General features: G+C 38.7%; 2 protein-coding genes across 2 annotated transcripts in view; both read right to left on the bottom strand.

The window, feature by feature from the left end:
- PKHD1L1 (PKHD1 like 1) overlaps positions 1 to 25,491 on the bottom strand; it is a 156,462-nt gene that overhangs the window by 62,549 nt on the left and 68,422 nt on the right. Inside the window, exons 37-50 of the mRNA XM_032315885.1 lie at positions 24,883 to 25,106; positions 22,918 to 23,902; positions 19,414 to 19,662; positions 18,544 to 18,693; positions 16,577 to 16,751; positions 15,437 to 15,593; positions 14,246 to 14,402; positions 12,684 to 12,763; positions 11,467 to 11,596; positions 10,299 to 10,428; positions 5,412 to 5,653; positions 4,235 to 4,371; positions 1,124 to 2,153; positions 462 to 653 (exon numbers count right to left, since the gene is read on the bottom strand). Of these exons, the coding sequence (XP_032171776.1) occupies positions 462 to 653; positions 1,124 to 2,153; positions 4,235 to 4,371; positions 5,412 to 5,653; positions 10,299 to 10,428; positions 11,467 to 11,596; positions 12,684 to 12,763; positions 14,246 to 14,402; positions 15,437 to 15,593; positions 16,577 to 16,751; positions 18,544 to 18,693; positions 19,414 to 19,662; positions 22,918 to 23,902; positions 24,883 to 25,106 (4,038 nt within the window). The remainder of the gene's footprint in view (positions 1 to 461; positions 654 to 1,123; positions 2,154 to 4,234; positions 4,372 to 5,411; positions 5,654 to 10,298; positions 10,429 to 11,466; positions 11,597 to 12,683; positions 12,764 to 14,245; positions 14,403 to 15,436; positions 15,594 to 16,576; positions 16,752 to 18,543; positions 18,694 to 19,413; positions 19,663 to 22,917; positions 23,903 to 24,882; positions 25,107 to 25,491) is intronic.
- LOC116574900 (ATP synthase subunit d, mitochondrial-like) lies at positions 7,405 to 8,003 on the bottom strand. The gene has a single exon (XM_032315890.1). The coding sequence runs from the start codon at positions 7,944 to 7,946 to the stop codon at positions 7,461 to 7,463; it is 486 nt and encodes a 161-aa protein (XP_032171781.1). The 5' UTR covers positions 7,947 to 8,003; the 3' UTR covers positions 7,405 to 7,460.

Genomic DNA, 25,491 nt, shown 5'->3' with positions numbered 1-25,491 from the left:
GCAACTGAGTCTGGTAATGATATCGAGCTCATCTGGTATTCCAAGTACGGTATCTTTACTGAAACAGATGAGCAAACCGGCAATCCTTGGTACCTGGTGTATAGCTACTTACCTAAGAAATGCTCCCTCATCCCATTTCAATCATCAGAGATAATCAAAAGGGTCTGCCTTCACTGGCAGGGATGATGGTATATCTTATCATCTTGCTCCAAGGACGATGTCAACTTTCCTACTCTCTGTTGTAATATTGTCTGGAGGCTTCTTGAGCAAGCAGAACATTGTGCTCAATACTCTTTACATGCCCATTTGGGGGCGTGTTATTTGTTTCCTGCCTGGTTACTGACTGATACAAACATACTTTTCCCATGTTCCAAACAGTGACCGACAACTTAAAAAGATGATGATGAAAATAGAAAACCGTATTTAAGTCAGTAGCTTCTATTATATTATATTCCACTTACCAAAAGAGTCTGAGAGAACCACATCCTTTTCAAGCAGAGATACCGGAGAAGGTTTGTTGAATGCCAAACGGTGGAAGCTGACTGAGGTGTCACAGACAGCCCCCGGGAACCCAATGCTCCACTCGGCTTCTTGAGTGCAGTGAGAAGGGTCCAGCAGTGAGCTGTGTGGAATGACGGTGTGTCCTCTGTGACCTGGGAGATGGACATAACAGCATGTTTCCTATATCATGTAAGAAAACTAAAAAACAAAACAAAACAGGATCCCAAACTCTACAACATATAGCTACTGTGACCCATAGCACTAGTAGCAAACTCTAAAAGTCCTGGTGCATTTTGCAGGGGGGTGTTTGAAGGGTGAGGTCAGCATGGGACAAGAGGGCCCCATGCAAAGGCTTTGTGGTGGACTCTTCAGTCAGGGAGCCAAGGGCAAATGCAAGAAAAAAAACGGTATTTTAAGAGGCTGCATTTGACCATTTGGGTCTCTTCCAGCAAAGAATGTCTCATCTGTGCCTAGTGTTGACCTATATCCTCAAATCACTCACAAAGTTTGGTACTGGGAAAGATCTGTGATTCATGTGCATCTGCTTTGACAATTCAACTCTTTGTGTTAACACAAATATGTTTCCAATGTATATTTTCAGAAATCAGAACATAACATTTACCTGTAAGGGAACCATCAACATCAATCAGTACCGCTTCATGTTCCCATCGAAAACCAGCCTTGTTTGGTGTGTGAAAATACTGGATGTCAACAAATTTTGCACTCCAGCCTCCACATCTCTCATTACACACTCCAGTGATGGACGTCACTCCCAAAGCTACACACTTGGGACGGTCAAAGTTCATAAATTGTACAGATGATACAGTCAAGCCTTCACTAAATGGGAGAATAAGGCCTTTCCTTGTGCAAAATGCTGACCCCATTCCCAGTTCATCAAGATGCCCAACTATTTTGGCATTTTTAATCACTGCTCCATTGGTTTCACCCCATCCTCCAACATAAGGAGCCAGAATCCTCTTGGTCTCGATTCCAGCCTCAAAGTTATTTACCATCACAAAGTTACGGAACTGAAGGGCACCTCCATTGACCCATTCGGCTCCTTTTTCACAGTTCCAAGTAGTCAGAGAATTAAATATTGCAGGCACTGGCACTGTAGAAGTACAAGCTCCTGTTTCCATGGGGAAATATTCTTCAAATATCCACAATCCAAACCAACCTTGAGAATGAACAGTGTTGTTAAAGAATTCTCCAAGAGGAACTCTTTTTTGGCAAATGTTTCGGTCATAGGATGGCCCATCAGGGTGGTTATTCATTCGGTACCAAAAGCCAAAGTGAGTACCACCAGCAGCCGCATTGTGTCGTATGGTGTTGTTTGGGTTCGTTACCCAAAATGCAGCCGGGGTCACATCATCATTCAGAAGACTTGTACTTTGCTGCACAAATACTGCCAAGTTATACTGCAAGATGTTGCCATGTTCAATACCGTCTTCTATAAAAAACGCTCCTCCCTTGATATCATATATAACATTCCGCTCCACCAGCAGGTGATGTGTGTTATGGATGGTGACGGCTCTGTTATAGGTCTGGTGAATTGCACAGCCTCTTACATAAGAGTTAAACTGTAAATCTCCAAGCAGGTGCCAATGTATTGGATAACGCCCCAACCGGAAAGCCTGGCCAGCATGGAATATCTGTCAAGTCCAGAAATCATAGTTATTTAGTGATACACATAGACTCATAATGTGCCTGACTTCTGTCTTCTTTTTTCAAAATAATCTCCAATATAATAATAATAATAATTAATACATTTATATCTTCCATAGCATTCACATTCATCATTTGAAAATGACCTTCAACCCACATTCTTTTATTCAATATATAGCAGCCCATACTTGTTACCAAATGAATGAACAAAACCCACCTTTGGATCTTCTGCTTTTCACTTCAGTCTATTATTAAACTTGCATGTTTAGCAATATAAAACCTCCCAAATACTTATTTTTCTCCTTCACTTTGATTCTTATATAATAATCAGAAACATTGCTTGAATGTTTGCCATGTGCCAGATATTGTGCTGTGTTGTGTATGCATGACCACAGCTGTCCCCATGGTCCTACAAGTAGCCAGTGATCATCAACTTCATTTTACAGATGAAGACATTGAAGTTCACAAAGGCCAAGCATCTTGTTCATGATTATAAAACTCCATTCAAATCAAAGGTGGTCTGATCCTACATTTGGTGCCATTATTAACCACTGTGCTGTGCTTTCTTTCAATAGGTCTACGGTCTAGTAATTTAATACAGAGGATTCAGTGTGTGAGTATGTGTACAAGTGTGTGCATGTGCGTGTGTGTGTGTGATGATCCCAGAAGGTTAGGAAGTAAGATGGTAGGGCACCTACTTATTTTTATTCTTCATCTAAAAATTTAAAATTAGCTATTATTAATAACCTATACAAAGATTGACCCTGGCAACCTCACTCAGTCCATATCTCAGATGTCACATCTGTGTCACATATTCTAGGAGCAAGGGAAGTTTCATAAAATACAAATGTAGAATCTCTCAGCCTCAATATGTTATTTGTAGTATAGGTGTTCCCAGTGTAATAGATTTATAGATTTTTACTATCTCTCTCTCTCTCCTACACTCCCTCCCCCTGCCCCCTTTCCTTCCTTCCTTCCTACCTACCTATCTTCCTTCCTTCCTCCTCCCCTAACTAAATATTAACAAAAAAGGGCTCAACTCTGATTATATAGACTGAATATGAGTAAGATACAGAGGAGCTCTTAATCTCTTGGGGATAACTTGCATATTTATTCATTTACTTATATGTTGGTTCAATTAACAATCAGTTGAGAACCTGTTATATGCCAAGTACTGTTTTAACCACATGAGAATCAGCAGAAAACCAGAAAGACAAAATCTCTGAACTAATTGAATTTTTGTTCTAGAGGGAGAGATCGAAAATAGATATAAGTCAGGAGTTATGAGTAAATAAAGAAAACAGGTTTGGGCAGTTATTTCCAGTAAAGGTGGTGAGGAAAGGCCTCTCTTAAGAGAGAACCCTTGAGGAGACACCGAGTGAAATGAATGTGAACCACACACGCATTTGGTAGAGGAGAATTCCAAGCATAAGGAAGAGCAAAGGGAAGGAACCTGAGACAGAAATATGCCTGGCATGGTCAGTGGATATAAAGAGGCCCATGTAGCCAGCATGGCATGAGCTAGGGGTAGAATCAAAGGAGGTAAAGTCAAAGACCGGCTGAGGGACAGGTTGTGTGTGTCCTACGGGAAGGACTTGTGCTTTTTGTTTTAGGTGTAATAAGAAGCCATTAAACAGAGGGCAACAACATCTAATGTATACTTAAAAATGTTCATTTGGTTGTGGTGTGGAGATTCTGCTAGAGAAAGGGTAGATGTGAGATGATGACTTAGGAGAAAATGACAGTAGTTAGGTCAGAGGGGACAGTGGCTTGGGTGGGGATCAGGTAGCAGCAGTGGAGAGAGATTCGATGCGGGTCCTTGCATTTTTTGGGCAGTGTGGATAGAACTTATTGATGAATTTGATGCGGTGTGTGAGAAAAACAGAGAAACAAAATTTTGGCATGATTAAATGGGTGAATAATTGGGTGTTTCAAAACTGCGTGTTCACTTATCCATCTCCTCTGCCAGATTATAAGCAGCAGGTGACAAATAGCAGGTGTTCAGCATTTACTCAATTTATGGATAACCTTCGGCAAACCATCGTGATGTACCAGTAATGCTTCTTACCTCGACATATTCTATTCTCCCAGTTACCATGTTAGCACCAGGTATGGGAGCATGAAACATAATGCAGCCTCCAAACTGGTCACTTCCTATTTCCTCTCCAAACTTTCCTTGGAAGCATGTCTGTGTAGCAAATTCACCTTTAAAAATAATTTTTAAGATGACATAAAGAAAAACCATGGCAAAAATCCTCTCATCATTTTAGGATTTCTCCCATACCTAATTACATCTTTTTATTCAGGTATCGTTTTAATCTCATCCTGGGACATAATTATGGGCATTCATATCATTGCCTCCTCTAAATAGCAAGCAAGGGATGTACCTTGTCTTGTTCCCCTTTGCATTTCCTAAAGCACCAATTACAGAATCTTTCAAAGACACCAAATAAATATTTGAATGGTTGAATGAATACTGATAAAGGTATTTTGTCTTATCATCTCTGAAGCTTTGCCCCAAGATTTGGGAATTCACATAATGCAATCTTCTATTCGCATAGCACTAGAATATGCATTTTGTCACTTAATTCCTATAACTGACGTAAGTGGACAGAACAGGAAATATTCTTATTTTAAACAGGATGAAATGAGGTTTCATGAACTGGAATCAGAATGTAGATTATTTGACACAATTATTTGACACCGAATCCAGGGAGCCTTGCTTCATTTATCCCATCGAAGGAAAGGCTATACTTAAGCTCTGTTTGTTAGTATTTGACAACATACTGGATTGTAATGGTATTAGTTATTACATAAAAGTATCTATCTATCTACCTGCATCCACACAGGCACACACAGAACTGTGGTAAGTTAAGCAGAGCTATGTTATCAGTTCTTTATAATGACAGTTGAGTGGAAGAGACACATGCCACTTCAGGACCAAAGTAATTAAGTGCTGTTGCTTGACTCCCTGGCCATCACATGATTTCTTCTGTCCTAGAGATCATGGAGGCCTCTTTCGAGGGGGAGCCTGGAGAAGCCCAGATCTTGGAATCAGTACAGTGAGCATTTTGGACACATGCAGCATGAATGAGAAATAAATCTTTCTCATTTGAAATCACTGCCATTTGGGGCTTCTTTGCTTAGTCTGGCAGTTTTCAACTGGGGATGATTTTGCTCCCAGGGACCGTTTTTGCAATGCCTGGAAATGATTTAAGTTGACACACTCTGGCTGCTAAAATTACCAGTGTCAAATCCATCAGGACATGCTGGAATTTTGTTATTCCACTCCACGTTGTCAGATCCTCTTATTAAAATATTTCTTGTAAGAATTCCGACTTCGGCTCTCGCCTCGAACAGCGTTCCATCAGGAAGTGTGACAATGATTCCTAAGTGTGTGTAATTTAGCGGATCAGTTAGCATTATCTCTGTGCCATCAGCAGAGACAGATGCGATGGTCCTTTTCTCATTCTCTCGTTGACTGTGTCTGTAAAAATTTTAACACAAAAACTTTCAAAATTAATCTAAATCAACATAATCTTGTTTTAGTGCATTTGGTCTTATGGTCTTTAAACACTTCATCTGTAAAATGGGACATTTTAAAATGTCACATAATATTCTGAAGAGGAATTTGAAAATGGTCTCTAAGTCTTTCTTAGAGTAACTGAATACATTTTACAAATGAATTTCAATTAAATCAGTATTTTCCAAGTGCTATTGTTGTTCAGAGAACTGTACTAATTCCTATAAAGTATGCAAAAGAACTATTCATTTATAGCTTTGAAGATCACACCTAGTGGTTCTCAACTGAGGACGATTATATTCCCCCCGCCCCTCAACAGACACTTGGCAACACCTGCACACTTTTTTGCTTGTCACAAATCAGGAGGTGCTACTGGCATCTTGTGGGGAGTGGCCAAAGATTTTAGAAACATCCTTTAGTACACAGGCAGCTCCACACAACAAAGACTTGTCAGGTTCAATGTGTCAACAGCCCTGGAGTTGAGAAACCCTCACAGAGGAAGCCACTGCAGGTTCCTGAGAAGGGGGAAAGAAAGGACTGAGGTAAAGTTTCAGAGGTCTCATTTCTACTACTACTTCTCTCTCTTTCCTTTTTTTAAAAGATTTTATTTATTTATTTATTTATTTATTAGACCTCTGTGAGAGAAAGAACACAAGCAAGGGGAGTGAGAGAGGGAGAAGAAGGCTTCCCGCCAAGCAGGGAGCCCACCACAGGGCTCGATCCCAGGACCTGATCTTGACCTGAGCCAAGGGCAGACATGTAACCACTGAGCCCCCGGCGCCCCTCGACCACTTCGTCAGTACACTTCCAAGTCCAGCCACAGCCAAAAGACTGATCAATTCTGTAATACTCATTCACGTATTTCATTGCTCAGCGAACATTTACTCTATGTCCCACCTGTTTTCTAGGCCCGGAGCTAAGGAGGCCAAGTAGAAGGCGGTCTGACTTTCAGAAGACCGTGTCAGTGCCCAGTGGTACATTATCTGCTGCAGTACAGGTCGTGCAAAGGAGGTAAGCTCAGGGGAGTCATTTCTGTGTCCGCCTGACATTCCTTTTTGACTCTTCTCTCCCTTAACACATCTTTTCCCTCTTTTAAACATAAGTTCAAATGACGAGGTCACAAGCGAACTATGTGAAAAGTCACCTCTCTCGACTTTCCCAGCCCTTCTTCTGGCTTCCCCGCACATTCCGCCCAATGCCCTGTCAGGGCTCACTTTGACCACACTGCGGTCCCCTCGCATCTGCCACCGCTGGCCTGTCTGCCGCCCCGCCCTTTCCACTACCTGGCTCCTCCTCCAGGTAAGGCCCCTAGAGACGAAGTCATTCTGTAGGCTGAGCACTTAGTACAGTACCAGGCACAACTCACTAACAGTGGTTGATGGATTCAATGAATTAATGCAGAGTAGATTTGTGAGGGGGAGAAAACTAAGGAATGGAGTGTGGATGGGAAGGTGATGTCATATTCCAGGTGTGAGGGACAGAGTCTAAATTAAACTGAGAGCAAGGAAAGAAGAAGAAAGAGACGTTGCAAGGGCAGAACCCAAAGAACCTGGTGATGGGTGGGCAATGAAGGATGCTGGTTGTCAGAAAGTCACGGAGAAAGTTTTTGTGAAGATCGAAATTGGACTATGGGAGTTTAAGGGGAAAAAAATGGATAACAAAAATGCAATGAAAAAATGGGCATAATATTAGGCAATTTTTTTCCATATTCATTATTTTTAATGTCCAGCGTTTATAATACGAGGGCCAGAGCTCTTTCCCCACCTCAAGTTTATAAGTTTTCGATTGGCTTGTGAGACCAATAGGGATACTTCTTCTTGTCTAATTTGGTTTCTGGGAAGGCTTCATTCAGGTCCTCGATGGTGATCTGATCGAACGGAATTATGTTCCTTAGCTTCTCCAGCTGTTTTTCGTATTCCACAATCCTGGCCTTGGAGAGAGACAAAAACTCAGCACAACTTTTCACATCTTCTTTTTCTTCAGCGTCCACCTGAACAGTGTATTCATCCTCTGGCACAGGAATCTTCAGGGCATTGAACTTCTTCTCAAAGTCATTTACCAAGCCAGCCTTCGCCACATTGGCCTTGTAGTAAGCCCAGTTGATAGCAGGGGGTTTCTCAGGGAGAGTAGCCAACTTGGAGGTAAGTGTCTCATTCCAAGATTTCAGGGAGTTAGCAATGGCCTTCTGGTTTCGGGATATGATCTCCCCAAAAGCTACCCAGTCAATGGCTTTTAGAGCAAGTTTTCGCCCAGCCATCTTGAGATCCTTCACCGACCCCGGCTGCCCAGAGTCCACAGCAGCAAGGAACGGAACTGGATCCAATATTAGGCAATTTAATATATATATTTTTAAAGACAAAATGGGTGGCACAGTCAGTTAAGTGTCTGACTCTTGGCTTTGGTCATGATCTCAGGGTTGTGAGATCAAGCCCTGAGTCGGGCTCCACACTTAGCACAGAGTCTGTTTGTGACTCTCTCTCCTTCTCCCTCTACCCCTTCACTGCCTCTCTCCATTATTAATAATAATAATAACAGTAATAAATCTTTTTTTAAAAATAAAAAGATAAGATGAAAGTGGCTAGAAAGGATAGGAGAATAAAGTTGTTTTTCATGATAGTAAGTGGATGGAGAAACCCACAAGACCTAAAGATCTAGGTAAGGAATTGTGGGGAAAGGAAGCCAGGGGGAGTTGAGGATGAAGGGCACTGGAGCTCAGGGTGTATCAATAGTACAGGATCCCACTGGTGGTATAGAAAAGGGGGTTAGGCTGGCCTCTCCCAGATTCTCTTGGATTCAGATGATACAGAGATTTCTTTAGAGAAGAAAGTTCTACAAAGCATCTTTCATGTTGTGTGCACCCAGAAACACTTTCCTTCCTTTGTAATGATATCTAACATTTATTTTAATCTAACATTTACATAGCACTTACTTCGAGCCAGTTCTCCTCTAAGCACTTATACATACTAACTCATTCTTACAATAATTCTGAAGTAGGTACAATGAGCATTCCAGTTGTCCTGAAGCACAAAGAGCTGAAATGATATGGCTGCAGGACTGTACGTGGTCTTGCTGGAGGCGGACCTAAACTGATCAATTTTAGAAGGAGTATTCTCGGCCACTTACTTTACAATTTCTCAGATACGACTTACAAATGAAATCGTGAACAGCAAGTTAAATTTGGTGGGAAATTTCTTAATTTTTGTTTCTTAAAACTGAATACCCCTCAGCTAAATTCTAAACTTACCCTCTTATTTCATATAGGAAAGCTATAAATGAGAATTCTCTATTCTATTAGTAAGCCCTGTCATTTTGCTGCTTTTTATTTTGCCATTATGTAATTAAAATTTCTTCCAAAGGCAGAAATAAAAGGGCACTTATAAAGCTAAGTATATATTTAACTCTTCCTAACATCTGCAAGTCTATTTTTAACTTGGAAAATGGCAAACTCAAAATGCCATCTTGAATTTTAATTCTAAATTGAGTCACAACCTTAACATAATTTAGCTGTTTCTTATCATAAATTACTATTTGTTACCTGATAAGAATAACCATATCCAATTTTGCTATTACCCATAATTTGAATAATAAAGCAAAAATAAATCTCCTCTTGCTCTCTTTCCTCACCAATATACTTGGGGTAGCTATGTAACTTTTGTTCCTTTTATTTCTTGCTTGTTAATACATATTATTAAACAGAAATTAAAGGTCATAAGCCATTTCAACTATAAAATGTCAGACATGTAAAAGGTCATGTTAATCATCACTCATTCTATAATAATTTCTTCTCTTTGATTCGATTCATTACTAACAATCTTACTCCATAGGAACCACTGCCAAGACTGTAAGATATGAAAGAGTTCACTAGCTGCTTTCAACCCCCAATAAAGCTGTTCGTTTACATTTTTGCATTCATTAATGGATTTAGCTAAAGCTCTAAGTGAGAAATTTCTTTTTTTATTAATTATTTTCATTAACATATAATGTATTATTAGCCCCAGGGGTACAGACCTGTGAATCACCAGGTTTACACACTTCACAGCACTCACCATAGCACATACCCTCCCCATGTCCATAACCCCACCCCCCTTTTCCCTACCCTCCTCCCCCCAGCAATCCTCAATTTCTTTTGTGAGATTAAGAGTCTCTTACGCTTTGTTTCCCTCCCGATTCCATCTTGCTTCATTTTTTTTCCTTCCCTACCCTCCAAACCCTCCACCCTGCCTCTCAAATTCCTCATGTCAGGGAGATCATATGATAATTGTCTTTCTCGGATTGCAAGTCAGAGATTTCTAAATGACTTTTAATAGCAGAATGCTTTTTTCAAACAAAATCTTATATGAGAATCTACCATGAAAAACATTTCGTTAGTATATATTTTATAGTTCCAAATTTATACTTTTCCTTATTGTAAATTAATCAACAAAAACAACACACTGGTGTTCAACCCAATGTTAACACTTGGCAAACAGGTTCTTGGCTGTTCCTATTTCTTCATTACAGCTTTAAGATTTAAATCAGATAGTTGTGGATCTTCTGAACATCCCTCTTTTACATGGTCTAACAAATCTCTGTCCTAAATGAAGGTGATACCGCCCAGAAGACATCATACCTGTGACCTGTGCTTGCAATCACGATCTTATCTCCTGGCTTCCAAGATACTCCTTCTTGTAAAATCAAAGTTCTTTCCCCTGCCTTTGCTGTCCGAGCCAGACGAGTCCAGATCACAGACACGGGCAGACCTGGAGCCAACACACACACTGAGTGTTTCTTAAAGATGCACAGTGAGACGAGCTTTATGCATTTTCAGTATTTGCCTGGATTGAATACATTTTGGGAAGGCTCATTTGACCTTAGTATTTTATAACTCTCTCAAAAAAGAAAAAGGAGTATTTAGAATGCTTGCTTTAAAAAAGTAACAGCTAGTTTTATGATAAGATATGTGGGTCTAGAGAACTAAAAAAAAAAAAACAACAAAAAAACAAAAAACTGCCTGCAGTGATATACTCCACATAAAACAACCTTCTTAATAGGAACATAATATAAATATGGTGTGATACTATTGCTAAAATGGGCAGAGGCCTATTATCTTTGCCACTGTTGATAGAATTCACTTAAATTGGTAATCTAGAGACAAATGAAATATGTAAATTTCTGAAAATTACATTAGGATGTTTATTTAGCACAAGGCAGGACAACAGTTATAATCATGATAGGGATGTTTATACATTCTAAATTTATAAGAGAAACAGATTATTATAATATAGAAGACTTTAATATAAAAAGGATTCACACCATGCTTTCTTTAAATAAGTAACCCTGATACCTCAAACATGACCATAATTGTTTTTATTTGCTGATACCTTTCCAGAATACAGTTATATAAAAGTACAACTATAAACTTATATTTTAGAAACAGCCTATTTTAAAATATTAATATAAGAAGTTAAAATCTTCTGCTTCCAGACTTAATGCCCTTTTTATATAGAAAAATGAATATAGTAAACAATCACTATGCACAAAGTGCTAAAATGGGCAGAAGGTGCTATGGAAACACATCGAAAGGAGTAAGCACTCAGAAGGGCTTCACTAGGAGTGACCTTGGTTATGAGTCTTGGTAGTCTGAGGGGCTGACTTGCCTTGGATAAGAGGAGGGCAGAGATAAAGAGGGGACACATAAAGATAAGTTTTCATTTAGAGAGAATAATCAGGAGAATCATCTCTGGTTTTCCAGTTAGCATCTCCTGGACTAATTCCCCAAGTTCTTTTGGCTGCCTTACCATGCAGATCCAGGGTTCCCTCTCGCACAGCCAGAGTTTTGGCACCATATACTGGGAGCTCAGGAGATCGCAGGTGTCCGTGCAAAGTAATGACTGCTCTGTGTTGAAATGGGGATGCTTCTGTCCCAATCTGCAAGGGATTTCACAAGCAGCATTAAAAAAGTTAACAGTAGGAGGTTCCTCAAGATGTTAAAAATAGAGCTACCCTACGACCCAGCAATTGCACTACTGGGTATTTACCCCAAAGATACAGATGTAATAAAAAGAAGGGGCACATGCACCCAAATGTTCATAGCAGCAATGTCCACAATAGCCAAACTGTGGAAGGAGCCGAGATGTCCTTCAACAGATGAATGGATAAAGAAGTGGTCGTCCCTATATAATGGAATATTATTCAGCCATCAGAAAGGATAAATATCCACCATTTGCTTTGACATGGATGGAACTAGAGGGGATTATGCTAAGAGAAGTAATCAAGCAGAGGAAGACAATTATCATATGGTTTCACTCATATGCGGATCATAAGCTACAGCACGGAGGACCATAAAGGAAGGGAGGGAAATCTGAAGGGGAAGAAATCAGAGAGGGAGATGAACCATGAGAGACTATGGACCCTGGGAAACAAACCAAGAGTTTCAGTAGGGAGGGGGTAACAGGGTGATGGGTATTAAGGAGGGCATGTGTTGTGATGAACACTGGGTATTACATGCAATTAATGAATCAAAGAATATTACATCAAAAACTAATGACGTACTATACAGTGGCTAACTGAACATAATAGAAAATTTTTTTTTGAAAGTTAAAACTCAATATCCACAATTCTAACCACTCTAAAATCCTTCTTTCTTTTGAGAAACTTATTGTTCAGTTATCACTACATTCCTTATGAAAGACAAAGCTTAAATTTCTAGACAGCCACATACACTATGTCAGATCTTTGTGAAGAATACTGATTGACTTCAGCCACATCTCAGAACTATTGTTTTTCTTGTTCTATTTAAAATTCTGTTCTATGACAATACACTATTATCTTTCCATTAAAAGCACAAGAATACTCTGGGAAACTTTCCCCCAGAATAAGGATTTTAGACTAATAACAGAGACCTGAATAAAGATAAATTTATGAGAGTTTGTTATAGTATTCATTTTAAACAAGGCATTTTACAAAGAAATGGAGAGAAGTTATTGATGATGATATATAAGGTTCTCTCGTATACCTGAAGAAGGCCTCCATCTGTGATTAGAATATTTTCTGCTTGCAATTCAATGTCAGCTTCATCAAATATTAGAGTCCCACCTATGAACCATATAATTTTGAAATATAACACAAGGAAAATTATCATTAAATGCTATTTATTAAATTATACATAAAAATTTAAATTATTATTCTTATCTTCTTCTTATATTCTTACATTATGCATGCTACTTAACTTCAGCTCTTTGGCAACATAAAGTATAAAAACTTTACATAAGACTCAGGAGTTAGGGGCGCCTGGGTGGCTCAGTGGTTGGGCTGCTGCCTTTGGCTCGGGTCATGATCTCAGGGTCCTGGGATCGAGCCCCGCATCGGGCTCCCTGCTCTGCAGGAAGCCTGCTTCCCTCTCTCTCTCTCTCTCTCTCTCTCTGCCTGCCTCTCTGCCTACTTGTGATCTCTGTCAAATAAATAAATAAAATCTTTAAAAAAAAAAAAAAAGACTCAGGAGTTAACAGAAAATTAAATCCCTAGGGAGATAATTTTCCCTTGATCATTGCTATTTTCAGTGTTTTTAAAGAGTTCAGCTACACGAATTAAAGTTCTATAAACACAGGGCCTCAAAATATAAATTAAGAACAAAAACAGTTAAAATGATAAAATGCACTTTTTATATAAATCATTGTAATGCTGACATTACTTCTGCACTTTTATCCGCTAATCTACACTAGCAACACCCATAGCCTGATCGGCATTATTAAAGAATATGCTAAGATATATTCTTATGAGACTGATGTAAGTTTGTGAACAGCAGAACTTTACTTGCCCAAAGGTCCTGTAGTTAATAACTTCAAATGACTGAAACATTGTTATCTCAGAAGTTAAAACAAAAACAAAACATAAAGGTCTTTGAGCAGCTAAAACCATTACAGCAAACTTTACACATGAAAGACCAAAGTGTTTCACGCTTGCCAATCATTATTGCTTTTACATGTAATTATACGAGTTCTGCTTATTTAGTCTTTTTAGCAATAACAGAACACCAAGAAGCAGAGAGAACACCAGCTAATGAAAGCATGTTCAAAGGTAAAGGTGAGAATCACAACTGGCATCCAATGGGAGTCAGAGGGTCATTTAGTATAAAATTTAACAAATCTCCATAATTTTATAAGCCCTGGGATCCACTATACCAGTCTTTTTCTAAGTGGGAAATACTGTTCAGTTACAACCCACCACATGTAAAGAGGCACACACACACACAGGCACGCATTATTATTTTTTTGACACACATTATTTTTAAAGCAAACGTTTCATAAAACATTTAATTTTAAAAGATGCTTACCCATAAAAATGCAAGACACACTGACATTTTTCTTTTCTATTTCCTTAAAAGATTCTGCTTACAACACACTAAATAACTGCATACTTCAAACAGATTCTAATGCTCAGTTTAAAGAACACAATACTACACATTGCATTAAAAGCCTCATACCAGTATGGATTTTCCTAATCACGAGTTTTAGTTAAATTTACTTCACAAAAGTATGCCATAGTCAGAATCTAACAAGCAGACTTTCAGAAACTTACCCTGAATAAGCAACATTTTCAGAATAGGTGTATTTTGATCCAGCAAAACTGTCTGTCCTTTTGTAATAACAACTAGAGACCCTTCCTCTGGGGGAGATTTTCCTCCCCAGGAGAAGTTGGAGGACCAAGCATCAACATACAGGAAGTCAGAATCATCCTATAATAAAACATGAGACACTTTTAAATTCAGAGTTTTTATCAGAATTCTTCATTCAAGGACACCTGGGTGGCTCAGTCAGTTAAGTGTCTGCCTGTGCTCAGGTCATGATCCCATGGTCCTGGGATCAAGTCCCACACCAGGCTCCTTGCTCAGCAGGGAGCCTGCTTCTCCCTCTGCCTGCCGCTTCCCCCTCCTTGTGCTCACTCTCGCTCTGACAAATACATAAAGTCTTTTTTTTTTAAAAAAAGAAGAATTCTTTTCTTTTTTTAAGATTTTATTTGCTTATTGGACAGAGTGAGAGAGATCACAAGTAGGCAGAGGCAGGCAGAGAGAGAGGGGAAGCAGGTTCCCCGCTGAGCAGAGAGCCCGATGTGGGGCTGGATCCTAGGTCTGAGACAACAACCTGAGCTGAAGGCAAAGGCTTAACCCACTGAGCCACCTAGGTGCCCCCAAAAAAGAATTCTTCATTCAATTTCTCAAAAATGAGGAAAACTAAATCAGTAAACATTTTCACTAGAGATAAAGTAAAATCTACTTTAAATGTTAGAGTTGCCTATTGGTTTATTTCACAATAGCATAAAGTGAAAAATCAATTACCAGTTGTCCCACAATCTAAAATAATTCAAGACCTAAAATCATAAAATGTTAGCAATAAGCCACAAAAACATGTAACTTCAAATTTAGTATAGTTAGGGGCACCTGGGTGGCTCAGCAGATTAAGACTCTGTCTTCGGCTCAGGTCATGATCTCAGGGTCCTGAGATCAAGCCCCCCCATCGGCTCTCTACTCAGCAGGGAGCCTGCTTCCCCCTCTACCTGCCTCTCTGCCTATTTGTGATCTGTCAAATAAATAAATAAAATCTTTAAAGAAAATAAATTTAGTATAGTTACATCTCAGTTATTTTTTTAGAGACAGTAACAAAGTAAAAAGTCCATTACCAATTACTTTATCTCCCATAAAGATGTTCTATTTTTCCTGCCCCCTACCCCGCTTTTCTATTGCTATGGTTACTATACCCAACAGCACTTTACCAGTCTGGCCATGCCAATGCCTCTGATGTACACACGCACTGGAGCCCACCCTGAAGAGGTGTGGGCACTTGTCATACAGAGGATATATGTCTTGTTGGAATACTCAACATCACATTTCGCTTCAGCTATGGTGATGAGAACATCTTGCATGTTTTCACTGTAAAGAAGAAAGGGGGGAAACAGAAAACTGATGTCGTTTCTCAAATTTCTAGGTCACATTGTCAAACACCATTACTGATACGCCTTATTGCAAAAATAAACCTTGCTCTATGATTCGTCAAAGTGCAGACTGAAACTTTTTTCAACAGTAAGACTTCAAAGGATTTGTTGAGAACAAAGTAAACAAAGAGATTAAGAAGCCAAGAAAGAAAACTGTACAAATTAGCAGGCATTCCAGCATTGGAGGAGAATTGCCTAGGTTCAATTTATTGAGAGATTGTTTGTTAGTCTCTAAACAGCTACTTTTGTAAGAGACTTTCAGGGATCCTTCTGTTTATGTGATATCGTCACCACATTCAAAGACTTTGGAATTTAAATTCCATGTAAAAATGTAAGCCCAGGGTCCTGAGAAATTATGTACTTGAGGAATTAAAATTGCCTCCTATAATTTAAATGATCTGGGGTTCTGAAGTCAGTCTTATCCATTTGAAGAATGATGACAGCGCAGTACATAAATTTGAGCCAAATAATGAAAATGTTTAGGAAGAAGGAATCTGGCCATTTATAGTGAAATGGCTGTGATGTATGAAGACATGTTTCATTGACCCAATGAAGCAGACCATGGTTGGTGATGAGATGGTAAGGGAAGCATAACAAGATGTGATTTATTCTTGAGATCTGTCCAGGACTTAGGGCAAGTTATTTAACCTCTCTAATTTCAGTCTCCTAACCCTAAAGGGGGCTAAAAATATCTAAGCGAGTAAGGCAGGAAGTTTCCATGGGGTAAGAAGGTGCCTGACACAGAGTAAGTCCTTGATAAATGTTAGCTGTTGGGACTATGATGTGCCTCAAGCATGACTTTTGAGAGGTGGGTACCCGTTACGCGACCAAATTTAAGCACTGTTCTTGCACATGAGAAAGCAGGACCTTGCGTGAGTTCGCACATACGACGCACTGATGTACGTGTGTGGAGGACAGTACCTGAAGCCTGATCCTGTGATTGTGAGTCTGGTGCCCCCTGCTGTACTGCCTCTCCTGGGACAGATTTCAGTGACCAGTGGAGTCAGTAACACAGTGTATGTAAAAGGAGTCATGGACTGGAACAAATCCTTCCCATTGACCACACTCACTTCACAGGCTTGCTCGGGTCCTCTGCCTAGGAGAAGAGAATCAAACTGAGGACAGTTCTGCCATCAGGCTTTTATTCATCCCCAAAACTCCCAAACATTTTCTATAATATCTTCCTTTTCCTGAAATCACTTCCAATATACACAGGCTGGGTGTCAAGTAATAAGGATCTCTAGCAATAACCAAAAACATCACAAAGTTCATGTACGTTATCAAAGAGGAAAAAACCCCTTAGATCCTCCCTTGAACCTCTTATTGCAGACAATTCTGCAAACTTTCCTGCATGGGGTTCTAGCCCGAGAAGATCCAACATTGCAAATCAGAGCAGGAAAGGAGGAAGAACTGCTAAGGCATGCACACGACTGTAACGAGGAGTGACAGCTAGAAGCAAGTATGAGACAGAAAAAGCACAGACACCTGGTACGAAAGTGTACAAAGAAGCAGCAGAGCTGGTGTCCTGACAACCCAAAAACCTCGCCGAATCTTGGTAGCACTGCTGTATTTCTTTAAAAATCAACATATAAAGTGACACTCAAATGATAAATAAGCTCATTCACGAAATGTTGCATTTCCTTCCATATTCTTTGTTTAAGAAGTCAGAAAAGAGGGGCCCCGGGTGGTTTAGTCATTAAGTGTCTGCCTTCAGCTCAGGTCATGGTTCCAGGGTCCTGGAATCAAGCCTGGCATTGGGCTTCCTGCTCAGTGAGCCTGCTTCTCCCTCTCCCTCTGCCTGCTGCTTCCCCTGCTTGTGCTCTTTCTTTGTCAAATAAGTGGTGCACTTGGATGGCTCAGTCAGTTAAGTGACTGCCTTCAGCTCATGTCATGATCTCAGGGTCTCGGGATCGAGCCCTGTGTCAGGCTCCCCGCTCAGTGGGGAGTCTGCTTCTCCCTCTCCTTCCTCTTCGGATCCCCAGCCCCCACTCATGCTCTCTCTCTTTCAAATGAATAAATGGAATCTTTTTTTTAAAAAGTCAGAAAAGAAGTAAAAATGTTTAGAAAAGCTTCATTACATTTTCTTTAAAAATGCATATAAACCATATCTTTTGTTCACCTAGGGCATTCCTTTAGGTTCTTAAATTTCATTGGACAGTTAAAATTTGTTGTACACGTAAAATGCCAGCTATTTAAACTTCACAAAAACCCAAGAATTAAGCTGAAACAGAGGAGTTAGTTTAATGGCTTAGCTGAGATGACATAATAAGTAGCAAAATAAGATTCCAGGGCCACTGAGAGCCTGGGCTCTTTGTCCACTAAATAATAAGAGTAATAGTAATAACAGCAGCAAATCACACATCATGTTTCAGATATCGTTCCATCCACTTTACATACATTAACTTATTAAATGTCACAATAATCCTATAAAGTAGGCAAAAGTGATCTCACTTTACAGATGAGGGTTAGGACACTGAGGAACAGAGAGGTTGAGTAACCTATCCAAAAACACAGCCTGGATCTGAATCTTGGCCATGCATTAATTAGCAAGGCTTACCCTCATAACCATGACACCATACTACCTTTAATGGAAATTAAGAGTTCAGCAGGAATTAAAAATGTGTTCTCCATTTGGTATGCTCTGTTTGTGTGATAAACTGAAAAATTCCAATTTATTATAAACAGTTTGACCCAGCCCAAATGTTATGAATCTTGAAAGACATAAAACCCTAAGAAACAAAGTTCTGAAGACATTGTTTAGAACCAAGATAGCCATAAAGGTAATTCAATTGCCCCTCAAAACACAAAAACTTGGAAGAAAAAATTCAGACTCCGATTTAACATTAATCATTTCTCAAAGACTGCCATTCTTTTTTCTGACTACTCACCATCATTATGTGGAATTTTACATAATAGCGCTGTGCGATCAGATTTAAGCCTGTCAACTGCACATTCGGAGCCACACACTAATATAGTTGAGGTTTGTGGATTAAACCCAGTACCGGTCACAGTCATGGTCTGACCACCACCAAAGCTCCCTAGTGAAGACATACAAGAGGGAAAAACATAGCTAATGAAAAGAAAATCTCCTCTGCATATTTGTTTTAAAACCTGAAATGGAAGTAAGTTACCTTAAATGAAACAATTCTTAGAACTGAAGTCATACAGCATATTACACTGTACTATATTAATGCAATAGAATGTCTTCTGATTGTAGTATTCTAAAACATTTGCTGAATAAATGTTACATCCCATCATTTATTTAAACTACTTCTAGGAGCTAAAACTTTATTTAAGAGAGATGTTAAAAGGAATTTCAGAGTAGTCAAAACATAAACATAAAATTACTATTTAATTACAGGTACATTGGTTATCCTTTCTTAAGGTTTTTACCACTAAAATAAATTTCAAATAGAAAAAAATGCCTATCTTTATTTGTTACTATAGGCCAGTGATGTCTAAACATGAGTTTATAAAAAAATTTCACATATAATCTGGACATTTTAAGTAGGATTAAATTTGAAGTTAATCATGTAACACTAAGAGAAATATAGGCCATTAGTAAATATTTCAACAAGGTTCATTGATACACATGCATGCTTATTTGATACATAAATAAAAATATTTTTAATATTTATATTTTTAATATTATAGTTATAGGAGCTACAAATTTTAACAGTGTTTGAAGGATTTTTTTTTCTAAATAAGGTTAAGTGTTTACTGAAATAATACAGAATATTTACATTATTTGTACCTACCTTGGCTTGGGTGAATACTTTGAATAGTAAGTGGGTACTCAAAGACAACCGTGGACACAGCAAAGCCTTTTGTCTTATGATGCATCGTAACAGGGAAAGTGCCCCCGGCATGATCTTCAGTGTCGCACTGCAATACACTGTCATTGACCATGGTTACATTACACGGAAGCGTGTCTATCATCACCAAAATGTCCGAGAGATCGGTACCAAAATTAGATCCAGTGATTTGAATTTTGGTTCCTGGTGGACCTTTAAAAAAAAAAGCAAACAATATATCTAAATTCTAGTACTTATACATGCATTTATAGATACACCTAATTACTCTCATAAACAAAATAATACCCAGTATTGCAAAGCTAATATAAGTTTAGCAAAACACAGAGTTTAGTTATACCACATGTTATAATCTATAGCATATTTACAGTAAGTTATCTCAACATTCATTATTTCCCAGCCCTTCTGACCATTACACTGCATTGTTATTCTACTGTTATTGTTAATGTTAGTTCAGGCTAGTGGAGAAGAGGAAAAATGGGAAGAGAGACGAATTGGAATCCAGAAGTATGACTGTCTCAGCAGGAGTGATGAGTAGGAGCATATTTTAGGGATGGGGCTTATTATTTTTTATTTTTGGTACTTCCCTGCTATTGGCAACTGTTTTGAGGATAGATTAGTTTTCTTAGATATTTTTAATATATATACTTGATAAATTATGATAGGTAAGTACTTAGATGTAAGATACTATATACAGAAACAAGGAATTAAAGAATTATAAATGAATGTTGATGTCGATGCATTGAATAAATGTACATAGAACAAAGTACTTTAGTTTTTCTGTTACCTTCTTTCCCCTTTTTGACAAAAATGTACTGAGAACACTAAATACAAAGATATTTTTTCATAGGTCATCCAAATGAATACCTACATATGTAAATAAGTGAATAGGTTCAAATCAACACATACACATACACATACAGAGTCACCAAATAGGTTGATTTTAATTCAAGTACTAATAGTAAAAAGATCCATATCACTGACCATTGTAAAGAATACTAACGTTTAAATTGTCACTTTTTTTAAATTTTTTATTTTTTTTATAAACATGTATTTTTATCCCCAGGGGTACAGGTCTGTGAATCGCCAGGTTTACACACTTCACAGCACTCACCAAAGCACATACCCTCACCAGTGTCCATAACCCCAGCCCCCCTTCTCCCAACCCCCCTCCCCCCAGCAACCCTCAGTTTGTTTTGTAAGATTAAGAGTCACTTATGGTTTGTCTCCCTCCCAATCCCATCTTGTTTCATTGATTCTTCTCCTACCCACTTAAGCCCCCATGTTGCATCACCACTTCCTCATATCAGGGAGATCATATGATAGTTGTCTTTCTCTGCTTGACTAAATTGTCATTTTTTAAAAATTTTATTTATTTATTTGACAGAGAGAGAGAGATCACAAGTAGGCAGAGAGATAGGCAGAGAGAGAAGGGAAGCAGGCTCCCTGCTGAGCAAAGAGCCTGATACGGGGCTCAATCCCAGGACCCTGAGATCATGACCTGAGCCAAAGTCAGAGGCTTAACCCACTGAGCCATCCAGGCACTCCTAATTTGTCATTTTAAAGACCACAGATATTTACGAGATTTTCATTTTAGGAATAGTTTTAAGATATGAGCCAAAATATGTGTCCTTAAATTTTTTTAAATTTATTAACATATAATGTATTATTTGCCCCAGAGGTACAGGTCTGTGAATCATCAGGCTTACACATTCCATAGCACTCACTGTAGCACATACCCTCCCCAGTGTCCATAACCCAGCCACCCTATCCCTACCCCCTTACCCCCCAGCAAGCCTCAGTTTGTTTCCTGAGATTAAGAGTCTCTTATGGTTTGTCTCCCTCCTGATCCTACTTTGTTTCATTTTTTTCCCTCCCTATTCCTCATGACCGCCGACCCTGCCTCTCAAATTCCTCATATCAGAGAGATCATATGATAATTGTCTTTCTCTGATTGACTTATTTGCTCAGCATAATATCCTCTAGTTCCATCCATGTCATTGCAAAATGGCAAAATTTTGCTTCTTTTGATGGCTGCATAGTATTCCAGTGTGTGTGTGTGTGTGTGTGTGTGTGTGTGTGTGTGTGTGTATACATATATATATATACCATAACTTCTTTATCCATTCATCTGTTGATGGACATTTAGGTTCTTTCCATAGTTTGGCTATTGTTAGTCCTTAAATTTTTAATTTTGTCTGGCATTTTCACCTTTCAAATGGAAGTGTTGTTCTAAGTGTGATCTATTACCATGTTTCCTTAGTAAATAAAACAGCTCAGTTCTCACTTGTCTGTAAGCCTTGTATCTTCAAATATGTTGTTTGAAAGACACATTCAAAGAAAGAGATGGGGATAGAAATGGTTCATGGAAGGGGCGCCTGGGTGGCTCAGTGGGTTAAGCCTCTGCCTTTGGCTCAGGTCATGATCTCGGGGTCCTGGGATTGAGCCCCACATCGGGCTCTCTGCTCAGCAGGGAGACTGCTTCCTCTTCTCTCTCTGCCTGCCTCTCTGCCTAATTGTGATCTCTGTCAAATAAATAAATAAGTAAAATCTTAAAAAAAAAAAGAAATGGTTCATGGAAATAAAAACATATGCCAATATCTAGTTTGCCCTTTGCAAAGATTACAAATATATGGGGGGTAACTATGTCTTTGCTATTATTCATGATGATCAGAAATAGCATAGAATAATGACACAAGAAGACATCTTAATCTGTTCTCAGCTTAGAAAAACAAGTTATGTTAAATCATTAAGTAAATCTTATTTCATAATACTTTTTTTCTATCTGGATGGGCCAATGACCTCCTTTAAAAGAACTCTCTTAAATTAGTAAGTTAGCATCCAATTGTAGTTTTATGGAAATGAGATATACAGAAAAATTCTCAATGTTTAATAACCTACATCTGAATTTTAACAGTTGTTTTCTATGCCATATCAACATTAATGACATAAATTAATTATCAATTTTAATTCATAGATATCCATCTATTTTTTCCTCATTTTGAAATTTAGATCAAGGGGCGCCTGGGTGGCCTCTGCCTTCGGCTCAGGTCATGATTCCAGGGTCCTGGGATCGAGCCCCATATTGGGCTCTCTGCTCCACAGAGAGACTGCTTCCTCCTCTCTCTGTCTGCCTTTCTGCCTACTTGTGATCTTTGTCTGTCAAATAAATAAATAAAATCTTTAAAAAAAAAAGAAATTTAGATCAAGTTAATGGGGATTTTGTTTCAAAATAGAAGTTGGAATTTGACTAAAAATTTTATGCCAAGAATGTGCAAAAAATAATCACAAAACGGAAACTACACAGAAAAATCTCATGTATTAACTGGGTTAAATGGATTGTCTGAAAACACATTTTAATAATCATTTATAAACATTATTCTAATTCTACACTAATAAATATTACGGATAATAACATATTGAGACAACATATGGAAAGTATTGGAGTACCTGTATTTGGGACAAGTTCTCTGAGAAGTGGAGTATTTTCCAAGGCATACGTAAATGACAGAGGTGGATAAGCAACTGCATTAACAAAGATCTTCACACTGGCCCTTCCAGCCATCCCTGCTGGAGTATAGCAGTGGACTTCACTGGAGTTGACAGAAATAATTTCACAAGGTTCATCCCCAACAGTGACTGTGGTGTTGCCTGGGTAGAAGCCATTTCCTGTGATCACCAACGTAGTTCCACCGGCAATGCTTCCAGAAGCTGGTGTGACAGACGCTACTGCGGGGCTGCTAACAGTAAGGTTTCCCAGAGCCAAGCCTTTACTTCCCACCACAACACTAAGAGAATGAAGACCAGCTGGGAGAGGACTCACAAGAACAGTGATATTATTTTCATTAACATCTATTGCTCTGAACTGTTGGTCTCCAATGAAAACAGCAATGTCCTCCAAGATGGTGCCAAAACCTTCTCCTTCAATAAGAACCTTGACAGGTCCTTCGATAGAGTTTGGGAAGATTCTTGTTACTACAGCAGTGATGCTTTCTAAGTAGGAAAAGCTGCAGTTCCCCTGACACTGAGCAGGCACTCCATGTACCAGAAGATCCACTTTCACAAGCTGTTGGGGAGCAGGAGACGTTTCACACTCAATGGCTGTGTAATTCACTGAGAGAACTTTACACGGAAAATGACCCATGAAGACTTCTATACCCGCAGAAGAAGCTGCAAACCCAGAGCCTTTTATGGTCACTCTTGTCAGTCCTGCAGTTGATCCTGCATATGGCAACACCATGTCGATGTTTGGCAAAAGTACAAACCGCCTATCAAATTCATTGGGCAGCGTGTTGATAGCCATGCCCAGGTTGTAGACCATTAATGTGACAATTTCCCTGACACCAACATCCATTGAGTTCTGAGGGTCAATACGACATATAATGGAATTGTCACTACTTTCTTCTACAATACACGGGTAGCTACCAATTGTAACCTAAAAGTAAAATGAATATGGAAACAAGTCAGTACCATTACTCTAGTGTGAACTTAAATTTTATATTAACAACGAAATTTTAAAAAATTTGATCTCGTGCAAACTTTTTTTATTCATAAAAATAATTTTGGGGGCTGGTTAAGACATCTCTTGGATTAATCTTAAACCTAAATTATGGCCACATGTGAACGTTCATAGCTACATTATTCATAACAGTGCAAAAGATGAAAACAATCTCAATGCCCATGACTAGTAAATGGATGAATACATATGTCTGTTATATAATGGAATATTATTTAGTCATAAAAAGAAATGAAGTACAGAAGGGAGAGGTTGGGGGATGGGATAACCGGGTGATGGGTATTGAGGAGGGCAGGTGTTATGATGAGCCCTGGGTGTTATACGCAACTGATGAATCATTGAACACCACATCAAAACCTAATGAGGTACTACATGCTGCTATAGAAAAAGTACTTAAGTGTTATGGGAAATGATTCTTCATTATGCCAGGAGCTGCTGAATGCATTAAAAAAAGAAAGAAAGAAAGAAAGGAATGAAGTACTGATAAGCATGGGACGACACGGCTAAACCTTGAAAATGTTATGTTTAGTGAATAAAGTTGGCCACAAATGACCACACATATTATTCAGTTTCTAAGAAAGTCCAGAATGGGCAAATCCATAAAGACATAAAGTAGATTAGTGGTTATTTAGGTCTGGGATGGTTGAAGAGATTGATGGTTATGTCTAAGGGTTGGGGTTACTTTCTGGTGTTATAAAAATGTCCTAAAATTGAATGTGGAGATGGATACACAACTCTGTGAATATAGGAAAGGCCACCAAACTGTGCACCTTGAATGGGTGAATTGTATGGCATATGAATCATACTGTGATAAAGCTGTTAGAAATGAAACTATGAGGTTATGCATGAAACATTTTATTGAGTATATGGTAGTAAAAAGGAGATCTTTACCTACTTACCTTATTAGCACATGTGAGATTACTAAAGCCACGTCCAGTAATTGTTACCAATTCATTCAGTGTTCCAAAAGATGGATTAATGTTGTTTATAGTTGGTGAAAAACAACTTGAAAGCTCAAAGACCAAACCGTCTGAATTTTTAACCCTGGTATTGTTCGGGCCACACAAGGGTTCTGTTGCTAGGCAGCCTGTCACAGAGCTCCCCAAGTGCAAATTCACAGGTCCTGTAAGTCATGGATAATATTCTAAAACAAGAACTGTTTTCAGACTACATTACTCTTTATTTTAATGATGGTGGTTTATATTCTGTTAAAAATTTTTTTGGTTTTGTCTGAATGACAAGAGGGGCTCAGGCAGTACATAGGTGGTAAAGAGAGAAGAGTGAATATAAAAATTAATTTATTTTTCAATTTGTCTAAGCCAGGTCCTTTGGGGAAAACAAAACAATAACATCATCTCACATTTTGATATATTTTGAGGGGCACATACAGAGTGTCAAAATTTCTTCACCTTACATCTCATCTGAGGCACAGAAGGATTCTGGGAGAATGGCAGGACAACATTAACATGGGCCTCATTTTATAGAATAGATTCTAGCCTCAGAACTGT

This window comes from Mustela erminea, chromosome 16 (assembly GCF_009829155.1).
Source record: "Mustela erminea isolate mMusErm1 chromosome 16, mMusErm1.Pri, whole genome shotgun sequence".
Lineage (NCBI taxonomy): Eukaryota > Metazoa > Chordata > Mammalia > Carnivora > Mustelidae > Mustela > Mustela erminea.
This window is presented reverse-complemented; position numbering and strand designations above follow the sequence as displayed.